This window comes from Callorhinus ursinus, unplaced genomic scaffold, assembly GCF_003265705.2.
Source record: "Callorhinus ursinus isolate GAN/ISIS: 27379988/994484 unplaced genomic scaffold, GSC_fseal_2.0 scaffold2, whole genome shotgun sequence".
Lineage (NCBI taxonomy): Eukaryota > Metazoa > Chordata > Mammalia > Carnivora > Otariidae > Callorhinus > Callorhinus ursinus.
This window is the reverse complement of record NW_027397064.1, coordinates 86,238,921-86,253,329: the sequence shown is the minus strand read 5'-3', so window position 1 is coordinate 86,253,329 and position 14,409 is coordinate 86,238,921. Positions and strand designations below refer to the sequence as shown.

Here is a 14,409-nt window from a genome sequence, read left to right as displayed (position 1 = left end):
TGTCATCCTGAAAGGTCACAGATGATAATGAACAGAGTACATGAAGGAGATGCTACAATAAAGTGATGTATGTGAAAGTACTTTATACATTATTGGCCACTATTTATTAACTACCATTACTGATGATGAAAACAGTAATAATGTGCCTGGAATGGAAATCCACAGTGGAGAATAATGAAAGATTAGGTCGGAGAAATAAAATAACCAAAAATGAAGAAGGCCCTAAATAGCTGACTGAGGAATCTGATGTTCTTTCCATAAATAATTGATAGTTACCTTAAAATCATAAACAAAACACTGACATAAAAAAGTGTCATTTTTACCCAAGTCAAAATCAAAAAGGCTATTCATGAGGTGCAATCAAAAATGGGGGCACTAACTCCTAGGATAAAGGAGACAGAAGAGAGAATTAGCGATATAGAAGACCAAATGATGGAAAATAAAGAAGCTAAGAAAAAGAGAGATAAACAACTACTGGAACACGAGGGCAGAATTCAAGAGATAAGCGATACAATAAGATAAAACAACATTAGAATAATTGGGATCCCAGAAGAAGAAGAAAGAGAGAGAGGGGCAGAAGGTATATTGGAGCAAATTATAGCAGAGAACTTCCCTAATGTGGGGAAGGAAACAGGCATCAAAATCCAGGAGGCACAGAGAACCCCTCTCAAAATCAATAAAAATACATCAACACCCCGACATCTAGTAGTGAAACTTACAAGTCTCAGAGACAAAGAGAAAATCTTGACAGCAGCTTGGGAGAAGAGATATGTAAACTATAATGGTAGAAACATTAGATTGGCAACAGAACTATCCAGAGAGACCTGGCAGGCCAGAAAGGACTGGCATGATATCTTCAGAGCATTAAATGAGAAAAATATGCAGCCAAGAATACTATATCCAGCTAGGCTGTCATTGAAAATAGAAGGAGAGATCAAAAGCTTCCAGGACAAACAAAATATTAAGGAATTTGCAACCACGAAACCAGTCCTCCAAGAAATATTGAAAGGGGTCCTCAAAGCAAAGAGAGAGCAGAAAAGCAACATAGACCAAAAGGAACACAGACAATATAGTCACAGTCACCTTACAGGCAATACAATAGCACTAAATTCATATCTTTCAATAGTTACCCTGAATGTAAATGGGCAAAATGCCCCAATCAAAAGACACAGGTTATCAGATTGGATTAAAAAAACAAGACCCAGGCGCCTGGGTGGCTCAGTTGGTTAAGCGACTGCCTTTGGCTCAGGTCATGATCCTGGAGTCCCGGGATCGAGTCCCGCATCGGGCTTCCTGCTCAGCAGGGAGTCTGCTTCTCCCTCTGACCCTCTTCCCTCTCGTGCTTTCTATCTCTCATTCTCTCTGTCTCTCAAATAAATAACTAAAATCTTTAAAAAAATAATAAAAAAACAAGACCCATTGATATGCTGTGTGCAAGAGACTCATTTTAGACCCAAAGACACCCCCACATTGAAAGTGAGGGGGTGGAAACAATTTACCATGCTAATGGACACCAAACAAGAGCTTGGGTGGCAATCCTTATATCAGAGAAATTAGATTTTAAACCAAAGGTTGTAATAAGAGATGAGGAAGGACACTATATCCTACTTAAAGGGTCTATCCAGCAAGAAGATCTAACAATTGTAAATATCTATTGCCCTAACATGGGAGCAGCCAATTTTATAGGCAATTAATAACAAAAGCAAAGAAACACATTGAAAACAATACAGTAGTAGTGGGGGACTTTAACACCCCCCCCTGACTGAAATGGACAGATCATCTAAGCAAAAAATCAACAAGGAAATAAAGACTTTAAATGACACACTAGACCAAATGAACTTCACAGACATATTCAGAACATTCCATCCCAAAGCAACGGAATACACATTCTTCTCTAGTGTGCATGGAACATTCTCCAGAAGAGATCACATTCTAGGTCACAAATCAGGTCTCAACTGGTACCAAAAGATTGGGATTATTCCCTGCATATTTTCAGACCACAATGCTTTGAAACTAGAACTCAATCACAACAGGAAAGTTGGAAATAACTCAAATACATGGAGGCTAAAGAGGATCCTACTAAAGAATGAATGGGTCAACCAGGATATTAAAAGAAGAATTAAAAAAATTCATTGAAACCAATGAAAATGAAAACACGACTGTTCAATATCTTTGGGATACAGCAAAGACAGTCCTAAGAGGAAAGTATATAGCAATACAAGACTTTCTCAAGAAACAAGAAAGGTCTCAACTACACAACCTAACCCTCCACCTAAAGGAGATAGAGAAAAAACAGCAAATAAAGCCTAAACCCAGCAGGAGAAGAGAAATAAGAAAGATCAGAGCAGAAATCAATGAAATAGAAACCAAAAGAACAGTAGAACACGTCAATGAAACTAGGAGATGGTTCTTTGAAAGAATTCACAAGATTGATAAACCCCTGGCCAGACTGATCAAAAGAAAAGAGAAATGACCCAAATCAACAAAATCATGAATGAAAGAGGAGAGATCACAACCAACACCAAAGAAATACAAACAATTATAAGAACATATTATGAGCAACTATATGCCAGCAAATTAGATAACCTGGAAGACATGGATGCATTCCTAGAGATGCATCAACAACCAAAATTGAACCAAGAAGAAATAGAAAACCTGAACAGACCTATAACCACTAAGGAAATTGAAGCAGTCATCAAAAACCTCCCAAAAACAAAAGCCCAGGGCCAGATGGCTTCCCAGGAGAATTCTACCAAACATTTAAAGAAGAATCAATACCTATTCTCCGGAAACTGTTCCAAAAAACAGAAATGTAAGGAAAACTTCCAAACTCTTTTTATGAGGCCACCATTACCTTGATCCCAAAACCAGACAAAGGCCCCATCAAAAAGGAGAATTACAGACCAATATCCTTGATGAACATGGATGCAAACATTCTCACCAAAATACTAGCCAATAGGATCCAACGGTACATTAAAAAGATTATTCACCATAACCAAGTAGGATTTATCCCTGGGCTGCAAGGTTGGTTCAACATCTGCAAATCAATCAACGTGATACAATACATTAACAAAAGAAAGAACAAGAATTATAGGATCCTCTCAATAGATGCAGAAAAAGCATTTGACAAAGTACAGCATCCTTTCTTGATCAAAACTCTTCAGAGTCTAGCGATAGAGGGTACATACTTCAATATCATAAAAGCCATCTATGAAAAATCTACTGCGAATATAATTCTCAATGGGGAAAAACTGAGAGCTTTCCCCCTAAGGTCAGGAATGCGGCAGGGATGTCCACTCTCACCACTGCTATTCAACATAGTATTAGAAGTCCTAGCCACAGCAATCAGACAACAAAAAGAAATCAAAGGCAACCAAATGGGCAAAGAGGAAGTCAAACTCTCACTCTTTCCAGATGATATGATACTTTATGTGGAAAACCCAAAAGACTCCACCCCAAAAGTGCTAGAACTCATACAGGAATTCAGTAAAGTGGCAGGATATAAAATCAATGCACAGAAATCAGTGGCATTCCTATACACCAACAACAAGACAGAAGAGAGACAAATCAAGGAGTCAATCCCATTTACAATTGCACCCAAAACCATAAGATACCTAGGAATAAATCTAACCAGAGGCAAAGGATCTGTACTCAGAAAACTACAAAATACTCATGAAAGAAATTGAAGAAGACACAAAGAAATGGAAAAACGTTCCATGCTCATGGATTGGAAGAACAAACATTGTGAAGATGTCAATGCTACCTAGAGCAATCTACACATTCAGTGCAATCCCCATCAAAATACCATCCACTTTTGTTAAAGAAATGGAACAAATAATCCTAAAATTTGTATGGAACCAGAAGAGACCCTGAATAACCAGAGGAATGTTGAAAAAGAAAAGCAAAGCTGGTGGCATCACAATTCCGGACTTCCCGCTCTATAAAAAGCTGTCATCATCAAGACAGTATGGTACTGGCACAAAAAAACACACAGATCAATGAAACAGAATAGAGAGCCCAGAAATGGACCCTCAACTCTATGGTCAACTCATCTTTGACAAAGCAGGAAAGAATGTCCAGTGGAAAAAAGACAGTCTCTTCAACAAATGGTGTTGGAAAATTGGACAGCCACATGCAGAAGAATGAAACTGGACCATTTCCTTACACCACACACAAAAATAGACTCAAAATGGATGAGAGACCTCAGTGTGAGACAGGAGTCCATCAAAATCATAAAGGAGAACATAGGCAGCAACCCCTTCGACCTCAGCCACAGTAACTTCTTCCTAGAAACATTGCCAAATGCAAGGGAAGCAAGGGCAAAAATGAACTATTGGGATTTCATCAAGATAAAAAGCTTTTGCAGAGCAAAAGAAACAGTTCACAAAACCAAAAGACAACCGACAGAATGGGAGAAAATATTTACAAATGACATATCAGATAAAGGGCTAGTATCCAAAATCTATAAAGAACTTATCAAACTCAACACCCAAAGAACAAACAATCCAATCAAGAAATGGGCAGAAGACATGAACAGTAATTTTTCCAAAGAAGACATCCAAATGACCAACAGACACACGAAAAAGTGCTCAACATTGCTCGGAATCAGGGAAATCCAAATCAAAACCTCAGTGAGATACCACCTCACACCCGTCAGAATGGCTAAAATTAACAAGTCAGGAAATGACAGATGTTGGCGGGGATGCGGAGAAAGGGGAACCCTCCTACACTGGTTGGTGGGAATGCAAGCTGGTGCAACCACTCTGGAAAACAATATGGAGGTTCCTCAAACAGTTGAAAATAGAGCTACCATACGATCCAGGAATTGCACTACTGGGTATTTACCACAAAGATACAAATGTAAGGATCTGAAGGGGTATGTGCACCCCAATGTTTATAGCAGCAATGTGCACAATAGCCAAGCTGTGGAAAGAGCCAAGATGTCCATCGACAGATGAATGGATAAAGAAGATGTGGTATATATATACAATGGAATATTATGCAGCCATCAAAAGAAATGTGATCTTGCCATTTGCAACAACGTGGATGGAACTGGACGGTGTTATGCTGAGTGAAATAAGTCAATCAGAGAAAGACATGTATCATATGACCTCACTGATATGAGGAATTCTTAATCTCAGGAAACAAACTGAGGGTTGCTGGAGTGGTGGGGGGTGGGAGGGATGGGGTGGCTGGGTGATAGACATTGGGGAGGGTATGTGCTTATGGTGAGTGCTGTGAATTGTGCAAGACTGCTGAAACACAGATCTGTACCTCTGAAACAAATAGTGCAATATATGTTAGGAAAAAAAAAAGGAAGAAGATAGCAGGAGGGGAAGAATGAAGGGGAGGAAATCGGAGGGGGAGACGAACCATGAGAGACAATGGACCCTGAAAAACAAACTGAGGGTTCTAGAGGGGAGGGGGTGGGGGGATGGGTTAGCCTGGTGATGGGTATTAAAGAGGGCATGTGCTGCGTGGAGCACTGGGTGTTACACACAAACAATGAATCATGGAACACTACATCAAAAACTAATGATGTAATGTATGGTGATTAACATAACAATTAAAAAATTTAAAGAAAAGAAAAAAAAATTCGACTGCCTAAATTCACTTGAATCATCCATGGCAGCAACTGGCAGACACAATGACATCAAACACCAAGAATTTAGATTATAAAAGGCAAACCAACACATAGCATAAGTTATCAGCATAATTCATTGCATCATAAAAGCAGAGTAACAATCATCAAATTTAGACAAATGTACTGATAGTTTTTATGATAATCTGTTTAAGACACATCCTTCATTTAAGGTAGTTTATGTGTATATCTGAGACATAAAAAGGTGAAAGGGCTTGTAAAAAATGAATAAAATGCATCTAAAATGTTCAAAAAAAAGTGTCATTTTACTAAAATAAAGTGGATCGCCAAATTATACCCTCTCACACAGCTTCATTCCCTTGATCTCTTGATCTCCTTCACCTTTATTTACCATTATTCCCCAAAGTAGCCCATCTGTTTATCATTACTTTGTTCTCTTTTCTTTTTCTTCTTTACTATACTTTGGACCTCTTTCCATTAATTCTCATCTTCCAGATTTGGATTTTCCTCTCTCCTTTCAAAAAAAAAAAATACTACATCCCTTCAAGTTTCAATATATTCTTCTTACAAACTAAAGAAACAAGAGGATAACAACAAAGAGGCCAGAGAGAGGACTGCCATCATCATCACATCCGTTGCTCTGGGCTGGGACTGTGGTACCAATGCTACCAGCTGGAACAGGAGCACTTAGTCCAAAAGATATTGTGGAGGACAAATTTAGACATGGAGAGAGGGGTCAGCAAAGAACTGGGGAAGTCAAAGATAAGTTTAGGTTGTGGACCCTGAAGACCAGAAAAAAAAAAAAAAAAAAAAAAAGGAGATGCTGACAGGACTATGGATAATTGAGAGAAGAGAAAGAGTACGTTTCAGCCAACTAATTTTGAGGTGACTCAGTGATACCCAACTAAAGAGAATTGGATAGCAGGAAACACAGCATAGCTGGAAATATAAATGCCCCAGTAATTTGATTGGAGGTGATAAAGGAAGGTCTCCAAGAGAACACACATATGGGTATATGAGAATTAAGGTTTGAGTAATGGGCACAGTTTACCAATAGGAGATCACTATATTTATACAGTTTTGTTTTTATAAAATTATGGATTATATCCATTAATCACTTTCCTAAAAATGATGTAAACTGAATTGAAAAATAAATATAATTTTTCTAAAGCCCTCATAATATTTTATTCTGGCATCTAATAAAATTTCCACAAAATATTTTGTGGTTTAGTTAATAAAAAATGGACAAGAAAAGACATATTTATTGAACAACTCCTTTGTTCTTAGAAATTTAAGGGAAGTATATAGTACATATTAAAAAAATTGATCCGATCCCAAAGAGCTTGTAATTTGGTGGTTGAGAGAAGACAAGCATACCAAAAAAATTAACTATATTCAAAGCAATATATATTACAAAAAGTATTTTTCCTTATTCTTGTTCAATACTTGATAATCTCTTCTCTAAAATACATCTTCAATCTGTTCTTATCTTTCTTAGCGGAGGTCACCAATTATCTTTTGCCTGAACAACCTCCTTTTAACTGGTCCCTGCCTTAAATATAGTTTTTAAAATCTGAAAGTGGAAATAGAAGAGAATAAGATCCAGAAAACAATTGGTGGGAAAATCTAACCCAATTTGGGCTAAGAGAAAATAGGAAAGAATGCTATAATATTCTTTCCAATGTAACTAGAAATACACTACATATTTGCAAGTAAGTTGTCTACTAAACAGAAAAGAAACTAGAGATAATTCAATCAGCAGCAATATTCTGAGTGTTCATGAAGAAATGACCACTTCATGAGAAAAGTGATTAATGCATTACATATTAAGGAGGAACATGTAAAGAACCAATAAAATATTGAAATATCCAAGAAAATGAGACAACTATATTAAAAAAAACTGAAAATCATAAAAATAGTTATTTATGGAAATCTTTATATTTAACTAACAAGATGTTAGGAGTGAACTTAGAGAAAACAGAATCAGTTCAGCAATTCAGCAAAAGTCAGGTTGTAAAGAATTTAGGAAGAAAGGAGCTGAGAGAAGTAAGAAAATATAAAAGAACTACAGAAGATTCAAGAGGAAAAAAAGTGGGGGAGTCATGGTTCTAATTTGAAGCATAAAGAGTACTATTGTTCTTTACTTTTAAAATGTCAAGAAAAAAGCACAGGTATTGCATTCAGTAGAAAGGACACATTTTAAACGTGGGGACCCAACTTAAAAATGATGGAAAAAAGTTACAAAAGATGGGCAAAAAAAAAGATCTTTTATTTTCAAAGTCCAATAGTTAATGGTTAATTCATTTTTATTGAACTCTGAATCTACTACAGGTTTTTAAAAAAGAAAGGAAGTGACTAAAATACAGAATAATCCTTTTTATATATAAAAATTGGTTTAAATAAAAAAATAATCTTCAATAACTAACAAAACCTGTATTATCTGCAATAATATAAATGCTGACAATGGTATTTGGTATACTGTATGTTTCAGGAAGGGATAAATTACAAGCAGGTTAAATTCTCAATGCAAGAAAGCTCCACATTAACTTTAAAAGGTAAAATATACCTTTGCTTCCCTCTTTAATTATAAACAAAGCAGATGTGAAATATAGCAATCTTAACAGTGAGAACTGATACAGTACTGTGAAAGTTTCTTTCTTTCTTTTTCTTTTTTAAAATATTTTATTTATTTGAGAGAAAGAGAATGAGAGATAGAGATCACGAGAGGGAAGAGGGTCAGAGGGAGAAGCAGACTCCCTGCCGAGCAGGGAGCCCAATGTGGGACTCGATCCCGGGACTCCAGGATCATGACCTGAACTGAAGGCAGTCGCTTAACCAACTGAGCCACCCAGGCGCCCTGTGAGAGTTTCTTTCTAAGTTTGGAGTAGAAGGAGCCAATTACATTAGGAGGATTATCTTTGCAGCTGGTCACTTATATTCGAAGGTTGAATTATTTTAATATTGAACATGAGTTGTTATGGATTTCATAGAACACAAAAGCATTATGATAAGTCAATAATTTTGTCATCTGTATCCAAAAACCAGTTATGGAGCCAATTCTCAAGTAAAATATAATTATGTTTTGATCTATTGTTTCCCTAATCCAAACATGTACATAAATAAAATGACTATTATTACGACAAATTGCTATTTTTTTTTCAGTCTCTCATGCCAATTACTTTATACAAGATTCTTGGAGAAGAAAGAGTTGAATAAATGTCTGCTAAACTTACGGCTCTAGGACTCAAATTTTAAAAGCCAGGAGAAATGGCCACAAAACAACATTTGGAATAAAAGAATAAAATAACTGAATAGTCTCTGAAAAAATATAATACTTCTGATTGCATATTATTTTTCTATAACTGGACTGAGTATTATATAAAACATAAGAGAAAAATCTATAACTTGATTTTTGACTGCAAGATGATTATTATTTCATCAGAGAGATAAGGAATATAGAAAGCACATAGACGGAAATATAAAACAGCAAGTTAAAAATGTGGACACATATTTTCATGGACAATATATTCTAGACATAGAAAGGTGAAATAGAGAAAAAATATTTGAAAGAATATTTCCTTAAAGAAGAAAGATTTGAGCTCATACGTCTTAAAGAATATCTAGGATTTTTAGAGATAAAGAGGGGAAGTACAATCTAAGTAGAAGAAACAAAATGAGAAAACTTTATGATGTGTAAATTCTTAGTGGTCCGATGAAGCCTATGTACCACTTATCAGAAAGCTTTAAAAAGTGCAAAAACAGTAAGAAAAAAGTATACATAGACAAAGAAATCAAATACTGTATATTAAAATGCAGTTACCAATACTGAACAAGAAATACCACTTTTGGATGTAGTAATATGCATGCTTTTTTATAATTGTATTTGATAACAGATTGTGCAGGTCTAATGACTCCCATTATTAAAGCAATAGTGGTTTCCAAAGCCTGAGCATAGATGATATTTTGACATATCAGAACAACTTTAACATGATGTGAATGTATATTACTTCAGTTGGAGACACACAGTTGCTAATAATTAGTGTTAACTTTCAGTGAGACATTAAAGAAAATAAAGGTAATATTTTCCCCAACAACATTCATGGACCCCTTCAATTCTATCCATGGATTCTAAGTGTCCCGCAGACTCAGTTAAGTCTCTGGAGAAGATACTGCAAAGCTATCATCATTAAGTACCTAATGGATATGGGGCAGAGTAGCACGTTCTCAAGGTTAGTGTTGCAAAATGCTATAAGGGAGACATTATTAAAATGGGCACTAATATTTGCAAGACAAGAAAACTGAGGCCCAAGCAGTTTTATCTAGCCTGCCTAAGATCATGTACATAATGAATGCCACCTCAGGATTAAAGTTCAAAGTCAGATTCCATAGTCTCTGTTTTTCCCACTATGGAATCCGACCTAGAGAATCATCAAAATGTTTTAAGTGGGCAATTAGAAGATGAATACAGTCAGAACAGAGTTTATTTCAAGAATAGAAGACCTACAATTGGAAGTGTGGGCCAGGACCGGACTTTGGGAGGGTTCTGAAAGCTTGCAAAGAAAAATAAAAGTAAGTGCTTTTGAAAATACAAAAAGCCTTTAGAGAGGATGATGATGAAAGTAGCATTTCAAGAAGGAAGAAAATAATCTGATGGACTGTGATTATAAGGATTACTGTAATATGCTCTCTACAGAAGCTTTTGGAGTGGGTCTAAAATGACACATTAGGGGTTCCTGGGTGGCTTAGTTGGTTAAGCATCTGCCTTTGGCTCAGGTCATGATCCCAGGGTCCTGGGATCGAGTTCCACGTCAGCTCCTTGCTCAGTGGGGAGTCTGCTGCTCTCTCTCCCCCTGCCCCTCCCCCTGCTCATACTCTCAAATAAATAACATCTTTAAAAAAATTAAAAAAAAATACCACATTATACTTCAATGCCTTATTTAAACTTAGTTGAATCATTTTATTAATTCTTCAAAGGTATTTTTGGATTATTTTCTCAAGATCTAGTCTTAAATATAGCAAGATACTCAACACAGGAAAAAACCAGAAAGGCGCTTGCTATTCTTCAATCTACCAAAACACACATCTACTTACCAACACTTGTGCAACTTTCCCCGTCCACATCCAGCTTCCACCCTTCATAGCATGAACACTTGACTGTGTGCTTGTGCTGCTCACACACTTGACTGCACTTGAGATGATTGCTACAATAATCTATAATTTCACACGTCTTATTGTCTTTGTTGAGCTGAAGTCCTTCAGGACAAGAACAGACAATTCCTCTTCCAGGAACAACAGAACAGTGATTGCTACAGCCTCCATTGTTCAGTGAACATTCATCTATAAAAGGAAGAGAACAGATTACAGGCATTATCAATGCTTTTGCTCAATTAAATACTAATCACTGAACTCAATTCTCTAAGACTGGAATTAGAGCAAGGGTATTATAAATGAATAGAAAAAGCTCTCTGGACATTTTTTTTTTCAGGGATTGGGGTGGGAATGATAAAATAATTCATTGAATGACCAAATATAATTCTACATGATAGGAACCGGGAATGGAAGGTTTTCATTTCTGTAAAACTTTGGAGAATACTTTGTTTTACCCCATAGAGGTAAAGTGTGCTCAATGTTTCTTTCTATTATAACTGGAAAGATTATGCTGAGCCTTTCAGCTATTGAGCAAAATCAGTTGCTAAGGCCTCCCCAAAGACTTACATTGATGATCTGAAAATTTGACTTAGCTCTGTGTTTATAAACAGGCATATACATATAATGTATCATATTTATGTATATTCTTCTACATCTATAGTCTGAGTCATAATGATAATGCAGGATGGATTAGTTTGCTCTTTACTGGCTACAGCCATTTATTTTTAAGTTAGGTAAATTATACATTTACCCTATATATTGGTTATTATGATTAATTCAATGAGGCCACAAAAGCATTGTAAATAATATACGTATACAGAAAAAAACTGACTTGGTATTTGAACTGATATAATGAGCAACTAGTATTTATTACATGGATAATATGATTAGTTTATAAAGAAAGAAACCTTTTCCTTCATAGCCTTATAATTTACAGTTGATTTACATATATTTATTTCTGATTGTATTTTATTATGAAATTATAAGGTCCATGAGGGTATACAAAATATCTCTTCTGTTTAGCAGTGTATATCCAATAGCTAGCACAGTGCCTAGCATAGAATAAACAGTTAACAGTATTTGTTGAATAAAAAAAATGTCCAAGAGCACACAGTTACCCCCAAATGGAGCCAATACTTCTCCAGTAGGGAAAATTTCATTAAATTTTTTTTTTAAGATTTATTTATTTGAGAGAGAGAGAATGAGAGAGATAGAGAGCACGAGAGGGAAGAGGGTCAGAGGGGGAAGCAGACTCCCCACCGAGCAGGGAGCCCAATGTGGGACTCGATCCCGGGACTCCAGGATCATGACCTGAGCCGAAGGCAGTCGCTTAACCAACTGAGCCACCCAGATGCCCTGGTTGGGAAAATTTCAAGATAACATACTTATGCCATTGATGAAAACAGCGGATAACTGTTTTTTCAACCACAGTATTACCCATCCCTATCTATTCCTAGATGCATAGGAATAAGGCTAAAAGAAGCTTTGCCTTCCTTTGCCTTAAAAATATTTTTAAGTCGTTTTCAAAGCCTGTTTAATTAGGTGTTTTTTCAGTCATGCTAAAAGACAATGTTGTTCAATGATTGACAAATTGCAGTAATATTTACTTATATACCTCAAATATTTCCTGTATTCTATGAAAATTTATCTAGTTCAAAAATTGAGCTTAAGTATAACACTTTAAAAATATTTTCTATATTTTTTAAAGTTCTATATGGGTCAACTTTTCTTCATACTATTTGTTACCAGAAAGGAAGTTACAATAATAAGAAAAGAAAAATGATTATATTAACTATTTTCTCTAAGAATTCAAGTTTGGTATTATTTTAGAAGAAAAAAATAGATTCATTTAGCTCTTCCAAATATGTTTGTTCACCCCTATCATAATCATTTCAAAACAATAGTCATTTTAAAGTATTTGCCCCATTTCAGTTCAACTGACATTCTTTTTCAAGAGAATTACTATAAAAAAATATCATCATACCCAGCAGGTGAAAAAAAAATGTTGCAGTTCTTTTAGCTTATTTCAAATATTATTGTTCTCACAGTACTAAAGTGTCTCTTGCTGACACTATCGGTGGAATGAAAGTCATAGATTTTTCCAAAAATAAAATTTACATTGATATCTAAAATTGAATGTATAAATGTAATGCCAGTATTTGCATGGCTAGTCCTTTGTTAATTTCTCCTTAACCCTAAAAATGTCATTATATCCTGCAATTTTTTTTTAAATTTTACTTATTTATTTGAGAGAGAGAGAGCACAAGCAGGGGGAGCGGTGGGCAGAGGGAAAGGGAGAAGCAGGTTCCCAGTGGTGCAGGGAGCCCGATGCAGGACTCGATCACAGGACCCTGGGATCATGACCTTAGCTGAAGGCAGATGCATAACTGACTGAGCCACCCAAGTGCCCCAATCCTGCAAATTTCTTTTAAAATTTTTATTACCTAACAAAGAATTTCTCATTGATCAAGCTCTAGTCAGGTTCCTCAGAGACTTCTCTTCAACTAGTCCTCAACATTGGCTTATAAAAATTGCAGACCCATACACTTAGTATAAATAATTTCAATCTTCACCCCCTTCCCCAATCATACTCCTCTCACCACCCAAAAAGAGATTCCAACAAATACTAGCATAGTTTCTAACTGCTTAGGACAGCCTTCCTAGTACAACTCCAGCCCTGTTTAAAGTGGCTGCTTGAGAAAGCTCTATGCTGGTAGGAGAATTTACTGTTTGTTCCAGCCAAAACCTGGTGATAGACAGACAGGCCCTGGAACCCCATCTTAGAACAGTTAGAAAGCTTGCAATTATAAATCTTTTCTCTGCACCTTGAAGATGTAAATCTCTACCACTCAGAACTGTCTTCTCAAGGACTTGAGAAATATCTTTTTGAAACACAAACATTCAAGAAGATAACTCTCTCACTCTTGCTCACAGCCCTGTGGGTGCTTTGTTTTGACTTGTACCACTGTCTCAAGTCAAAGATATGATAAATTTGTTTCTTCTCTGGGATAAGCATCAATTAACAAACCCAGATTGCTCAGTCACATAGACCAACCCCCTTACCACCCCTTGGTGCCTTTCCTTTAGCATACTTCAGGCTTCAAAATGCTTCTAGTCTTCTGTTTCAATGAATTTGATTTCAGTTCACATGAAATATTCTTCTCTATTGCAATAATTAATACTGAATAAAATCAAACCTTACCACTTCAACTGGAGTCCAGCTTTGCTTATCTTTGATATATACTTATAGCAAGGTTTAACAGTTAACTCTATTCTTGAATGATTCAAGATTTTTCTCATTTGTTTCTTAAACAATACCCATTTCTTAAAGTATATCCATTTCCCCTTGAAGTCATTTGAAAATCCCCCTCAGAAAATAATCCCTTCACTAGGATTAAGAGACTTATTTCATTCAGGGCTCCTTTTCTGATTTTTCTTTGTTTTGGTTTTGATTTTGCTTTATAGATCAGATTTATCTGGAGAAAACAAAATAAGAAACTCTTCACTACCCAAAGGGTATGATTTTTCCATGTCAGGACATATCCCAAGTATTAAGTCCACAGATGACAAATCATTTTCTTACAAGATATTTTTATACAAATCTTAACATGTATTGAGGAACAGGACAGGAATCAATCCCTGTTTCCTTTTTAACAGGG

At 35.9% G+C, this 14,409-nt stretch overlaps 1 protein-coding gene across 1 annotated transcript in view; it reads right to left on the bottom strand.

Annotated features, from left to right (window-relative positions):
• LRP1B (LDL receptor related protein 1B) overlaps positions 1-14,409 on the bottom strand; it is a 1,894,461-nt gene that overhangs the window by 651,488 nt on the left and 1,228,564 nt on the right. The window contains exon 23 of the mRNA XM_073905704.1: positions 10,694-10,939. Within this exon, the coding sequence (XP_073761805.1) occupies positions 10,694-10,939 (246 nt within the window). The remainder of the gene's footprint in view (positions 1-10,693; positions 10,940-14,409) is intronic.